The sequence below is a fragment of the Candoia aspera genome, chromosome 1 (assembly GCF_035149785.1).
Source record: "Candoia aspera isolate rCanAsp1 chromosome 1, rCanAsp1.hap2, whole genome shotgun sequence".
Taxonomy (NCBI): domain Eukaryota; kingdom Metazoa; phylum Chordata; class Lepidosauria; order Squamata; family Boidae; genus Candoia; species Candoia aspera.
This window is the reverse complement of record NC_086153.1, coordinates 278,192,070-278,207,351: the sequence shown is the minus strand read 5'-3', so window position 1 is coordinate 278,207,351 and position 15,282 is coordinate 278,192,070. Positions and strand designations below refer to the sequence as shown.

The window sequence follows — 15,282 nt, the reverse complement described above, 5'->3', positions numbered from 1 at the left end:
ACTTGAAAAGTATTATGTCTCTGAGAATGGAAGTTGCTTACTTCGGAAAGAGGCCAGAGAATATAGCTAGAAGCCTCCATCGTGTTGGTCAAAAGGACCCATGCCTGAGAACAGAAGTTCCCAGAAAGCAGGATCTCAGCTGCTCTCTTTTCACATACTTGTTTTCCTAGTACCTAATACATGTCATTGTGAATCTCCCAATGAATACTTGGTCTTCTTTTAGGAGCATCTTAAAATCCATCATGTAAGTTCCAAAGTTGTCTTTTAGCATTGTGCAACGTACAACAGATTGAAGTGCATAGAACTAATTGGATGCATAGAACTAATACTGTAAATCAACTAGACTTTGTAAGAGGAAATTTGGAACAGTGCATCAGTATATGGCTTTAATTCATATACTATAATATAACTCCACTTCCTCTTTTTAACCATTAATTTAATTGTATGAGAGTGGCAAAATCTTGTGATGTTGGGGGGCAGTTTGGGGGAGGAAGTTCTCTGATTTTCAGAGCTCCTAGAGGGAGTTAGATTCATAGAATTTGGTAGGGATCTTAGAGCTCGTCTTATCTATCCCACTGCTCAGTACAGGATCCTTCAGAATGCCCCTGACCATACAGCTTGGTTACTGCCTGTCTTCCATGGAATCTGCCCAGCTGATTCAGTCCAGGTTTCTTCAATTAAATACAGATAGTCCTTGACTTATGACCACAATAGGGACCAGAAAATTCATTAAGTGATGTGATCATTAAGCAAGGCATCATGTGACTGCACCCAATTTTCCAACATTTTTTGCAGCAGTTGTGAAGTGAATCACGCAGTTCCCCATTAATTTTGCTTATTGGAGGCCAGCTGGGAAGGTTGCAAATGGTGATCATGTGACCCTGGGACGCTGCAACCTTCGTAAATACATGCTGGTTGCCATGCACCCAAATTTTGATCATGTGACTGTGGGGATGCTGCAACAGTCACAAATGCAAGAATGGGTTATAAGTCACTTTTTCCAGTGCCATTGTAACTTTGAATGGTCACTAAACAAATGGGTAGAAGTCAAGGACTATCTGTAATGTCCTCTGTTGGGACCATGGCCTTCTCTGGCGCAGCACCTGCCCTCTGAAATAAAGTTCTCCCTGAGATCTGGGTCGCTCCCACCCCATTGGCATTTTAAAGGGTCTTGAAGATTTGGCTACTGTGGCTGAAGCTTCTTCTGAGAAGTGTAAGTTTCTCATTGTTGCTCAGTTTTGCCATCTTTTTGCCCCTTTGTCTTTATTGTTATACTGTTACTTTTCTGTGTTTTTACTTTGTGAACTGCCCAGGGTCGCTGGTGGTCAGGCAGTGTACAAATTTAATAAATAAATCCAACCTCTGAGTTTGCTGAATTTGAGTATGGGTTGTTTGCTTTCATATGGATTTAAGACACCTGATTTTGTTGCTTTTCTGCTAAAAAAGTGTAGAGAAAAAGTCATCTGTGATTTGTCACTGAATTTTAGCAGTGCAATCCTGGAGATTCTAAAGATTGTAGAAATTAATTTGGGAATTAATTAAGCTCATGGTTTCCTCGCCTTGGGTCAGTACTTTGGGTTTAGCATTATGTATGCACTAGGCTACTGTGGTGTTCTGTTCAGTTGATCTAAACCAGTGTAGTACCTGTGAGCAGTGATGACAGCCCATCCCCTCTGTAAGTAAGTGACATCAGTTGGTTGTCCAGAAATAGAGTCCCATTCTCTGCCGTGGAAAGCCTTGATATGTAGAACTGTACATGCAGTGACTTCCACATGAGTTGGCATCATGTGGAAGCCTTTCTGCAGTGGTGGTTTAAGAAGCCATGATTTAAAAAAAGCTTATCCTTTAGTGCAGTGAACAAATCCATCTTTTAACCTCTCTGAGAGTAATACAGGTAGTCCTCATTTAGCGAACTGCCTTTACAGTGTGTCATGTTCACCATTCCAATGTTACCGTTGCATCGTAACGTTTCGCATGTCATTTGGCTAATGCATGTTTCATCTGGGAGGGGAGGAGGATTCCATCTCGTGGGATTGTTATATGTTAGCAACTGGATTGGAATGTGTTTGGGTTATCTCGTGTGTTCAAGGTTCCTTTCCCAGGACATCAGCAGAAACAGTTACCAGCACCTGGGGTGGGGGAGTTTGCAACGGCGGGGCGAAGGAAGGGATTAAGTTTGAGCCGAGGATTTTTAGTTTGTATTTGGCGTGCTTTTGCTCATTCTCAGCTTTCTCTGTATTTGCATACTATTCTTTAATAAATCAGATATCATTAAGTTCCTGCTTGTGAGTCTGAGTCTATTAGGGTAGGCAATCCTTACATAAAGCTGAGAATCTCAAAAAATTTACCGTTAGCCCCTTTCCAGATTTATTTTGTGAGGGAGAAGTGCTAGCGATTAGCAAACCAAATCTCCAAACCACGGAAAGCGAGGAATCGAGCGAGGGGGAACCCGACTCCACGGTGATAAGAACAGAGAGGGTCCCTACTCGGGAGCTCTCAGAAGTTCGGGAGGTGTCGAGCTCCAGCCTGGGAGAAGAGGAGGTTGGAGGTAAAAGAGCCCCTGAACCGACCGGCGAGTCGCCAGGTGAACTGATCACCTGGGATGAAACACAGGGACCCCTACCAGGGACGTCCAAAGCGTCTTGGAAACAGCGGTACCTGAGTTCCCCAACTGTGGTGAGGCAGGAGGGAAAGGAGGATTCCCAAACCCCTGACCGTATAAGACTGGTGGAGGCCAAATTGGAGTCAATAGAATTTATGCTTCAGAAAATATCAATGGACTGGGGTCCCCGGGAGCGGAGGAGAGGGGAGTCTAGTAATAGGCATTCGTCCCCTTCTTCGCCCCCACCTTCTTCGGAGGAAAGGAGTAGGACCCGGCACAGAGAAGAGGCAAGGGCGCCGAGGGTGTGAATTTCAAGGTTCCCTCCTTGAGAGCGGAGATCCCTGGGAGCTAAAAGAAAGTCCGACCGCCCAGCTGTGGTGAAGGGACCGCCCGGAGTGGGGGTTAAGGACTTTACAGTTAAATTTGACGGAGATCCAACTAAGCTATCGTTCTTCCTTACCAATGCAAGGAGTTATATGGATGAATGGGAACCATATTTTCGTTCAGAAAGAGCCAAGATTAATGCCATTGCCACTAAGCTCAAGGGGCGGGCTGCCGATTGGTATGTGCAGTTATGTCAATCGGATGCTCCTGAACTGGAAGAGTTTGAAGAATTCCTGTGGGCATTGAAGCTACACTTTGAAGACCTGTTAGCTAAAGAAAGGGCAAAACGGGAGCTGAGGGAGCTTAGCCAGGGGCCACGATCGGTAGCAGACTATGCTCTGGAATTTAAGGCTCTGGCTGGGAAGGTTGAGGATTGGTCCAAATCTACCTTAATAGAACTTTTTAAGGACAGTCTGAACACGGAGGTCCTGAGGGGGTCACTCGGTAGGGACGACCCAAATACACTGTATGAATGGATACAGTTGGCAGGGAAGGCTGAGCATGCCCATGAAACCTTCGCTCACAGGAAGGTGATGAGATATTCCGGGCTCAGCAAGGGTTCCCGCCCTGCTGCGCCCACTGGAAAGTCCGGTCAACGTGCCTGGGAGGAGGAGAGGGAGTGCTGCTATGCGAAAAGGCAGTGCCTCCGATGTGGAAAGGAAGGCCACCGAGCGGTGGCGTGCCCGAAGGGAAAGACTGATGATCGTTCGGGGAAGCCGACAGGGAAATCTCCCTCTCTACCCAGGAAAATGAAGGCAGCCAGGGCTGAAACTGAAGTGGAGGAGGTTCCTTCGGGTGCAAGGGGGAGCCCGATCTACACCAGCTGGCAGGAAATGCCAGCCACCTGCTCTAAGGAGCGCCTGTGGGCAGGTGGTGGAGGACGGGCGCGAACATGTTTCGGTGAGTGCCAACTATCCCACACTGAACGTGAAAGTGAAATTAGGCTCCCGCACAAGAACCGTTGAGGTTTGGGCATTGATCAATTCGGGGTGTTCGCGTTGCTTGATGCACCCTGACGTGGCTGCTTTGGAGTTACCCAGCTTTCCACTGCAACGTCCCATGATTTTCACCCAGCTGGATGGTTCTACGGCGGGGTGGGGGGAAAACAGTCACCCATTTCACGGGCATGGTGGCATTGCAAATGGGCAGCCACCATGAGGGGCTGCAGTTTGTGGTGGCACCTGTGGGGCATCCCTTAGTCATTCTGGGGATTCCTTGGTTGGTCCAACAAAACCCCTATATAAATTGGGTGCACAGGACTTTGACTTTTGGGGATGGTTTCTATCAAGCCCCTGGGGAGGACGACGCTCTGGAGGCTGCAGGGGGGAGGGCGGCGGCAGCAACCCCGCATTTCGCTGTCACACCACTGGAGGGCTTGCCGGAGCAATACCAAGGCTTTGCGGATGTGTTTGGTGAGAAAGAAGCAGACCAACTCCCACCCCATCGAAAAACTGACTGTGCGATAGAGTTGGTCCCTGACGCTCAACTGCCCACACCGAAAATTTATGCCATGACTCAGAAGGAACTGGCGGCGTTGAGGGAGTTTGTGGACAAAAACTTGGCCAGGGGTTTTATTGAACCAGCAAATTCGCCAGTGGGCGCCCCTGTCTTGTTTCGAGCGAAGAAGGATGAGACATTGAGACTTTGTACAGATTACCGCGGATTAAATGCAGTCTCGATATTAAACAAATACCCTCTGCCGTTAATAAAAGACATGTTAGCACATCTGGCTAAGGGGAAAATCTTCTCTAAACTGGATTTGCGGGAAGCCTATTTCCGCATCCACATACGGGAGGAGGGTGAATGGAAGACTGCTTTCAATTGTCCCCTGGGTTCTTTTCAGTATAAAGTTTTGCCTTTTGGGTTAGCGGGGGCACCAGGGGTGTTCATGCAATTGATCAATGAAGTGTTACATAAACATTTGTTCAAGGGTGTACTGGTTTATTTGGATGATGTTGTGATTTATACTGAAACAGAAGAGGAACATGAGCGCTTGGTGAAACAGGTGCTTAGCAAACTGAGAAAGGCTGAGCTCTATGCTAAGCTTTCTAAGTGTGAATTTCATCAGACTCAGCTTGACTACCTGGGGTACAGGATCTCTGACAAGGGCATTGAGATGGATCCTGCAAAGATTCAAGCCATCTTAGGGTGGGCGCGCCCGTGCACCCGTAGGCAGCTCCAAAGTTTCCTTGGGTTTTCCAACTATTACCGCCAATTCATCCAGGGGTTCGCAGAAATTGCATTGCCTCTCACTGACTTGTTACATACAAAGGAGTTAGGGGACACACGCAAGGTAAAGAACCCGGGGGCATTGCTCAATTGGACAACTGACTGCCAGTTGGCTTTCGACAAACTCAAAAGCCTGTTCACTGCTGAACCCATTCTTCAACACCCTGATCCCGCTAAACCCTTTGTGGTTCAAGTGGATGCTTCCAATTTTTCAACTGGAGCGCTCTTGCTGCAAGCGGATGCTGACAACCGCCTGAAGCCGTGTGCGTATCTGTCCCGGAAATTTTCCGAGACGGAGAGGCGGTGGCATGTTTGGGAAAAAGAAGCTTTTGCAGTCAAGGCTGCTTTGGAGGCATGGCGCCACCTATTAGAGGGGGCTAAATGTCCTTTTGAGGTTTGGACTGACCATAAAAATTTAGAAGCGCTCAGTACACCCCGTAAGCTCAGTCCTAAGCAGATCCGCTGGGCTCAATTTTTTAGTCGCTTTGACTTTAAGTTGAAATTCATTCCGGGCAGGAAGAACTTCCTGCCTGCCCCAGGATTCGGTCCAGGCACCTGACATCGTGGGTACGGTGTGGACAGAACCCCAATTGGGTTTGCAAGCTGTCACACGCAGTCAGACTCGTGCGCAGCTGCCTCCAGCTTCAGTTTCACCGGCTGGGGGGAGGATGCCGGTTCCCTCTCAATTGCAACAACAGTTTCTCCTAGAGGTGAAATCTGATACTTGGTTGCAAGTGAATAGAGACAATGTTACATTTGACAAAGGCTTAGCTTGGAAGCAAAACCGCCTCTATGTCCCTGAAAGTTTGCGAAGGGAAATTTTGAATAGGTCTCATGATGATAAAATGGCTGGTCATTTTGGGTTTGTCAAAACCTTGCATCTGGTGCGGCGTCAGTTTTGGTGGCCCACCTTAAGACGTGATGTAAAAAGTTATGTTGCTTCTTGTCCTGTCTGTGCCATGTCAAAACGGAAGAGGGGTAAACCGCAAGGGCTGCTGCAGCTGGTGGCCAGTCCCTCCCGTCCTTGGGAGGAGGTTTCGATGGACTTCATTGTGGATTTGCCTAGTCAGAGAAAGACTGTGATTTGGGTGGTAAAGGACTATTTTTCTAAGTAAGCCCATTTCATTCCATGTGCTTCTATTCCGTCTGCTCAGCAGTTGGCCCGCCTTTTTCTAATCCACATCTACCGGATTCATGGTAGCCCCTCCCGCTTGGTCACGGACCGCGGGACACAGTTCACTTCCCAATTTTGGAGGGCATTTTTGAAGCTGGTGGGCACCAAGCAGGCGTTGTCCACTGCATCGCATCCGGAGACTGACGGATCTACGGAGGTTCTTAATTCGACCCTGGAGCAATTTTTGAGGGCATTTGTCAACTATCAGCAGGATAATTGGGTCGATCTGCTGCCTTTTGCTGAGGTGGCTTATAACAACGCCGTCCATCAGAGCACAGGACACACCCCTTTCCATGTTGTTTTTGGACGGGATTTTGTCTCCATTCCTGAGTTGCCTCAACCCCCCGCGCAGCCCTGCTCTGCTTCTGATTGGGCTGCTCAACTGGCAGATTCGTGGCCAGTGATTCAGCAAGCGTTGGCTGATGCCCAATCTGCCCATAAACTGCACGCTGATAAGCGACGAGCCCTTCAACCTGATTTTAAAGTTGGTGATAAGGTCTACCTTTCCACCAAGTTCATTAAGTCCCCTCAGCCCTCGAAGAAGTTGGCTCCTAAGTTTGTTGGTCCTTTTCCCACTGTGGGAGTTGTGAACCCTGTCACGTTTAAACTGGATTTGCCACACAATCTGAAACGTTTACATCCTGTTTTTCATTGCAGCTTGCTCAAACCTGTCAACCACTCCGATCATTGGCATCCACAACCCCCACCTCCTGCTCTGATCATGATTGACAGACAGCAACATTTTGAGGTGAAGGAGGTCCTTGATTCTCACAGACTTCGTGGCACCCTGCAGTACCTCATTCGGTGGAAACACTTTCCCCACCCTGAGTGGGTGTCTGCCCGTGATGTTCAATCTCCTGTTTTAGTTCGACGCTTTCATCTGGCTTATCCTCTGAAACCTGCTCCTTAGTGTTTTTGGGGGGGCGGTATGTCATGTTCACCGTTCCAATGTTACTGTTGCATTGTAACGTTTCGCATGTCATTTGGCTGATGCATGTTTCGTCTGGGAGGGGGGGAGGATTCCATCTCGTGGGATTGTTATATGTTAGCAACTGGATTGGAATGTGTTTGGGTTATCTCGTGTGTTCAAGGTTCCTTTCTCAGGACATCAGCAGAAACGGTTACCAGCACCTGGGGGGGGGGGGGAGTTTGCAACGGCAGGGCGAGGGGAGGGATTAAGTTTGAGCCGAGGGTTTTTAGTTTGTATTTGGCGCGCTTTTGCTCATTCTCAACTTTCTCTGTATTTGCATACTATTCTTTAGTAAATCAGTTATCATTAAGTTCCTGCTTGTGAGTCTGAGTCTATTAGGGTAGGCAATCCTTACACAGTGACCGTTTGCAGTTACAACAGTGATGAAACTTTGCAACCAGTCCTTGCATTTACGACCTCCACAGATCTGTAAAGCAAAGGAAAGTGGAAGTAAACTCATAAGTACAGTCATGGTTTCACTTAGCAACCACTTCACTTAATTACCAAGTTGCCAGTCTCAGTTGTGGTCGCTAAACCAGGACTACCTGTATATTGTTCTGCTTAAATAGAGCCAGAAAAATCTAAGGCCTTTGGCATATCTTACTGTTATAAGAAATAGTTGCCCAACTTTAGAAAGCTTTACATATTAGATCTTTGTTGCCATTTTGCTATTAACACTGCTTATTTCTGTTTCAGGGGTGAAACCATTGGATCGTGGCATCCTTTTAAACTACAAACAGATCCACCCCTTCCAACTCTGCATGGATTAGACTGATGCAGGAGGAGAGCCTTTTGTTGGCTTCATACTTTCTCCTTCCTATTCTGCTCTTGCATTTGCAATGGGTTGGTTGCTGATCTGACTTCCACACGTACTGAATCATGAGTCTTCAGGCTCAGCCCAAGTCTTCAAACAAAAGAGCTGGAAAGCGGGTTGCATTTTTTAGCGAACAAGATGCTCTTCTGAAAGAAGCCCACCAGCAGCAGCAGCAGCAGCAGCAGCTAAAAGAAGGACAGTATTATAGTCATGGAGGGAATGTGCCTCCTGCCCAGTCCATGGAGCTGACCAAGGCCGGGGTTTTCAGTAGCATTCCCAGCAATGCTGCATTGCTGAATTCAATGTATCAGGACAGGGGTGAGGTAAGGATGACACCCCAGCAGCTGGCTGCTGCCAAGTGGCAGAGTTCCCTAATGGGAAACCGGTTGCCTGAGCGAAGTGAGGCAAATTGGCAGCCTCAGCCCGGAGGATGGAACCATGGGATGGTTTATGGTGGCAACCAGAAAGGAGGACATCCTAATGCCAGCATCCCAGATTACTATGGCCACCCGGATGTCCTGAAAAGAAACAGGGAGAAAGGGGTGGTGGTATCACAGCTGGACTTGTATGGCGATGCTGTCCAGCAGATGATATCCCAAAAAGCCCAGTTGGAACAGCAAGCGTTGGTCAGGCAGCAGGCCCACATGAGTTCTTTTCAGCAAATGCAGCAGCAGCAGCAGCAGCAGCAGCAAAATCAAAGCCTCTCTTTGCAACCTTTCCAGCTGGCCTTTGGTCAGCAGGGCCAGAAGCAGGGTCTTCCTGAGCTGTTGCACGTTCTTCAGCACGCTCCCACATCTTCCAGCCCAGCTTTTACTGCCCAGCAGAAACAGCAGGCTCTTCCACGGTTGCAGCTGTTTGAAAACTATTACTCACAGCAGCAACAGCACCACCACCACCACCAGCAGGCAGGAGTGCAGACCTTTGGCCTTCAGCCGTCGGTTTCTGTAGCACAGCCACATCTGGGAGCACCTCCTCAGCCTGTTCAGCATCATATGGTTTCCCATCAGTTCCCCCCAGTTTCTGAGAGGAACCAGGAGCTGCTGAAGGCTCTGACGGAGCAGAACCCCCAGGCGGTGCTACCACAGGCACAGATCAATCTCCCAAGGAGATCACGCAGGCTCTCTAAGGAAGGTGTCCCATCAGTACCTTCTGGAGAAGGAACGTTGGCCTCTAAGGCAGCTGAGGACTACCCTGGGGGGATTTTGCCACCTCATCCCTGGCAGTCACAGCAGCACCCTGAAGTCCAGTTCCGACCTCAGTCTGAAATGTTCAGTCACAAGGAAAGTTATTCCCAACTAAGTAGGGCAGAACTGGAATGTGGGAACATGCCATCGGGGAGTCAGCCGAGCCAGCCTGACATGGAGATGGTGGGCATGTATGAGAATGCCCAAGAAGCAGAAAAACAGGTGGCTGCCACTGACAGCATTGGTCCGAGAACGAATGACTTTGGTGCAGTTAGAGGAGGAGTCATCCAGAGCACCCGAAGGAGACGACGTATTTCTCAAGAAGCCAACCTCTTAACTCTGGCTCAGAAAGCTGTGGAGCTGGCTTCTCTTCAGAATGTCAGGGTAAGTAGTGTCTCTTGACTTGTTCTGTCTGTTACTTTTCTTCATTTCCTGAAGTGTTGGGAGAAGCTGGCAGCTGTCGCTGATCAGAAATTTGTCTTCAGAGATGTGTTCACAACCTTTCATCTCATTTTCAGATACTTCTTTGTTGTTTTCCTCACATATTTCTGACAATTGAAGTAGGAGAGAAAATACATGCTTATCCTCAAATCAATAAGGATAGTTTGTCTATCCCAGTGTTTTTCAAAGTTGGCACCTTTAAGATGTGTGGACTTCAACTCCCAACCCCATGCTTGCTGGGGAACTCTGGGAGCTGAAGTCCACACATCTTAAAGGTGCCAACTTTGAAAAACACTGGTCTATCCTTTTCTACAGACTAGAAATGGACAGTCAAATCGAGAATAAATTGCTGCCTGAGAGAAGTGTCTTTCTGTTCTCTCTCCCTTGCCTTTGCTCAAGTCACCAGTTACAACACTTACATCTATAAATGGAAAGAAAGCATGTTTGGAAGGTAGAATTGAAAACCTGTGAGTTTTCCAGCTAATGCTTTCATGGGTTTAGACTGAGCACTTATCAGTCAGATGGCAACAAATTGACTTCAGCTTGGATTAGCCAGTGGTCCATATTTTCCACCATGCTAAGAATCTTTGCATATTAGTCTACAGATGAATAAGGGACTAGGAGGCCCAGAATCATTAAGTGGGAAAGGGCCACAAGCCATAAAGTCCAGCCCCCTGTTCATTCCCAACAGTTGTCCGGCAGTAGAAAGCAAGCTACCTTTATAGATCACTTGTCATGAGTGCCGTTGAGCTAAAGTCATCAGCGCAATGGCACACATGACAATGGCAAGGAAATAGGTGAAGAGGTACAAGATAAGTAGCCATCAACCCACAACGACTAACGGCCAACAAACAATAACTAAACGGATCACGGAGCACACCCAAGCCATCAGCGCCAATACAACGGGGATCGCCCAGCTGAAAGCAATCAGCAGAGGAATGGAAAACCTGATGATGGGCGATCCCGGAAACCCTCACCCACCGGCAGGGCAACGTATTGGACAAAGGGGGGTGACGTGACCGCGAGCGAGGGGGCGCTGACCGGCGCGGGGTATTTAAACCCCGCACCGGCGCGCTCCTGTCACTCTCAGCTTTTTTCTACCAACGCTGTACCTGCCCTGCAAATAAATCAGAGCCTGATCCACGAACCAGTGTCTGAGTGTTATTCAGAGGCAGGCAGCGCATGACATCACTGGTTCCACCACTGAACTGTTTTTATCATAAGGATTTTTCTTAATACTCAGATGGAATCTACCTTCCTATAACTTTAAGATCATTTTTCTCTGTCCTGCAAATTCCCTTCAAATAACTCCTGCAATCCCTTCAAAATCCTGCAAGTCCCTTCAAATAACAGATTGATGTGATGGTTAGGCAAATCACATGAGTTGTAGTGCTTAAATGGCGTATAAGTACAAGTTACCGGGTCCTCCTTCTCATCCCTCTCTAAACCTGCGTTGATTCTACAGAGGTCTGGCATCATGTGTTCTGTACCATTTGGGCTTCAATTTACTCTTTTTTTAATGTAGTACAATACCTAAAGTTATTTCCAGATTTAACACTATTGTAGGTGGCCTTGTTATATCTTTTCTCTTTGCCATGGGTCAAAGGATTTGTGTTTTTCACTTAAAAATGGGAAAAGATTTGATTTAACCACTGGATTGTATATTTTTTTTAAAAAGAACTATTTACTTTTTCTATTCCTTTAATATCCAGAAAGAAAAGAAGAGAAAGAGGGGAGGGAAAAAAATCTTAAAATCATATAAATTTCATGTATTAATTTAAAAAGTTTTTCATATGTATGTATGTATTCCTGTCATGAATAAATATTAGCTTGTAAGTCAGTTTTCTTAGCAATAGGAAGAATGGGAAATGAAACTGTTGCATGCTCTCCAAATTTCTAACTAGTCCTCCAGTTGTAACTTCCAGTGATAAGATGCAGAAGTAAATTCTTCAATCCGCTAGATAATTGACAACCTCCCAACCTTGTGGTCTTAATTTGTATTAGCACATAATACCCATTTCTCTTCTCTCCTGAGAGCCAGTTTAGTGTAGTGGTTAACACATCAGGCTAGAAACGTGGGACCTTGAGGTTCTAGTCCTGCCTTAGGCACAAAGCCAGCTAGATGACCTTGGGCCAGTCACTCTTTCTCAGTCCTAGGAAGGAGGCAATGGCAAACCACTTCAGAAAAACCTTGCAAAGAAAACTGCAGGGACTCATCCAGGCAGTCACCACTTGAAGGCAATGCCTCCCCCACAAAAAATCTCCCGTATAGAGATTTTGGGCTCTGTGTTTAGTTGTAACCGGAGTACCAGTTGCATTCCCTCTTCTTGTCTCTTTTTCTTTTTGTGTGTTATTAAACAAATTGCTTGATGAAACATTATTGAAAGTTTACAGTGTCTTTTGCCATATTGGGGTGGCCACGCAGCTAAATTTTTATTTTTTATTTTTCCTTTTTCTTTGCTTTTTCTAATGTCTACCCTACTCCCACATCCCATCATTTTTTCTTTGTTCAGTTGCTCAAAAAACTGAACATAGGAACAAGTGCCAGTTTGGAGAAACTGTTTAGTTGAGGTTTCCCAGGAACCTGAGATAACGTATTTTTTATTTTATTTGAAACTTGAAATGCTTCTAAAATTCCTTTTTTAATATATACTCCCTTTTAAAAGTTTAAATAGTTAAGCTATGGATAGCAGACTGCCAAAACAGAGTAACATATGCCAATATTCCACTGACTTCAGAGGTAAGACCCCTTTTCTCAAAAATGCATTAGTAACTTGGTTGTTTTCACTATTTTTGCTTAAAATTAACCAGCAGGTCTTTCGAACCATGACAGCTCAGTTTCTGTTACTACTGCTCAAAGATTTGTTATACTTTTTCTTTACCCTAGTAGTACAGAGGCTTCAGGTAGCTGCCATATTTAAGGTTATGTTCCATCTTGGGTCTAGCATGATCTGTAGCACATAGGATATATACCTAGTAAATGAAGAAAAAGGTACGCAACTCAGGCTATGTATAATTTATATCTCATCTGTGATGCTCTTTTTGGGACTGAAGATTGCTTATACTGTCCTAGCCATTCTCAAAATATCTTGGCCATGCTAATAGGCAATTATGGGAGTCATCTTTCAGAAATGTTGGAGTATTGGGAAGGATGGTATATACAGATGTTGAAAGTACCATGTTGGTTTCATTTGATGTTTAGATGCAATAAGAGGAATACTTGGATACCCTATGGTGTGTGGCACCAATGCACTGCATAACAGTACATCCTACTCTTTTCCCCCCCATAAAACTGTATTAAATTTCAACGAAAAATAAAATATAAAAAAACAAAAAGAGTTGAGAAGAAAAGATCGGAAAGAAAGCAAAATTAAGAGTGCAGAAAAGAAAAAGAATAGAAAATGAAGATTCCGACTTTCTTTGGTACAGATACAATATACTCTAAAATTAACAGTAGTACACAATATTTCTATAATCATAAACAATTCTAATCATCAGATCCCAAAATTAAAGTTTCATTTCCTTCAGTTTCAAGCAAAAAGTCCAAAAGTGGTTTCCAAGTAGAAATATAGCTAGCCAAAATCTTCTTTTTAATCAAAGTAGTCAATTTCGCTATCTTGGCCAATTCCATTAACTTTACCATCCATCCTTCCATTGTAGGTATTTGTAAGTCCTTCCACCTCTGTGTATAAAATAGTCTTGCTGCTGTTATCATATTTAATAACAAAGTCCCATGTTTTCTTTCAATCTGTTTATCCATCAAAGCTAAAAGGAAAACCTCTGGTTTCAATTATACATTTATTTTGAGAATTTTTCTATGAATTAAAGTACCTATCTGATCCCAATATTTCTTAGCTTTCTTACATGTCCACCAAAGATGAAAAAAAGTACCTTCACCTTGAGAACATTTCCAACATATATTTGCCATTCCCTTATACATCTTTGACCGATGATACATCATCTTATAAAAATTCTCTTTGAGATTATAATTTATTGTAAATTTCAGTCCTTTACTCCACGTATTCTCCCACTGATCAAGCATTATATTGTACCCAATTTTTTTTGCCCATTTAAACATACAATCTTTAACATACTCATCTTCCATATTCATTTTCAATAAAAGTTTATACATCTTAGCAATAACATGCTCGTCATTAGTACACAAATCCAATTCAAAATCAGTTTTCTCATTTATAAAATCATAATTCTTCTTATCCAGTTTAAATCTTTCTGTCAACTGAACATATGGAAACCATTGACAAGTATGACCTTCCATTTCCAATTCTTCTGTTGTTTTCAATTTAGGTTCTCCTCCAATAAAGTCAATAAATCAGCATATGTCAACCATGTTTGTTTAACTATCATTTCTCTTCTAAAAAAACCTCCTTGGGATGACAACTGTAAAGGAATTTTGGGAGACAATCTTGCTTTATACTTATTCCAGACGCTCAATATGGCATGCCTAATGAAGTGATTTTTGAAATCTATATTAACCTTAACTTTGTTGTACCATAAGTAACCATGCCACCCAAATCTTAAATCATGTCCTTCTAACTCCAATAATTTCATATTTTTCAAAGTCACCCAATCTTTCAACCATACCAAACAACAGGCAGCAAAATGCAATTTTAAATCAGGTAATCCTGAACCACCTCTTTCTTTAGCATCTTGCAACAATTTATATTTAATTCTTGGTTTTTTGCTTTGTCAAACAAACTTAGAAATACCTTCTTGCCATTGTTGAAGTGGTACATCAGTTGTCAATATCAGTATTGTCTGGAATCAAAACAACATCCTGGGTGAAACATTTCATCTTAATTACTGAAATCCTTCCCAACAGTGACAGTTGTAATTTTTCCCACCTCAATAAATTTTGTTTGCTATCATTCCATACCTTAACATAATTTTTCTGGTACAACAATAAATCCTACTCTTTGATCTGTATTGCATTATGAATAATTCCCCAATATAGTGTTCCAGAGGTTTGTGCACGTTCACCCAGTTAATGCATAAAATAATATGATTTTGTTTCCATTATAAAATGATTTCTTCTCTCGAGGGGTAATTAGTTTTAAAGTAAAATTATTCCTGCACACCAGTGTTGGCCAGGTTCACTCAACAACTGGTTAGCTGTTAAAAGTCATTGGAAATTTCTGGCTGCCTCCTTTTGTTGGGGGAATAAAAGGATAAAGTGCTGCGTAAGCTTGAGGTTTGTAGTTGCTTGGGTGCACACTTGTCAAATGGATTACTTTGCCTGACAAATTAAGCCAGGCTTTAAGATAATTTGAAACTAAATACTGGAGGAGAAACCACTTTATTTTAGGCTTGTTGGGTGGATGGGTGCAAAATTTTGGAAGCTGCATTGAAAGTTATTCATAATACAGTTAGATCCAGATCAAAGCGTGGGTCATCCTGATGTTGGGTGTGTTTCATTATATACAAAGGGGTGCTTATGCATTAATCTTCACACGAAAAGCACCCATT

The 15,282-nt window shown here is 44.4% G+C and overlaps 1 protein-coding gene across 1 annotated transcript in view; it reads left to right on the top strand.

Moving 5' to 3' along the window:
• MIDEAS (mitotic deacetylase associated SANT domain protein) overlaps positions 1-15,282 on the top strand; it is a 65,852-nt gene that overhangs the window by 20,674 nt on the left and 29,896 nt on the right. The window contains exon 2 of the mRNA XM_063289860.1: positions 8,056-9,741. Coding sequence (XP_063145930.1) covers positions 8,239-9,741 — 1,503 coding nt within the window. The 5' untranslated portion in view covers positions 8,056-8,238. The remainder of the gene's footprint in view (positions 1-8,055; positions 9,742-15,282) is intronic.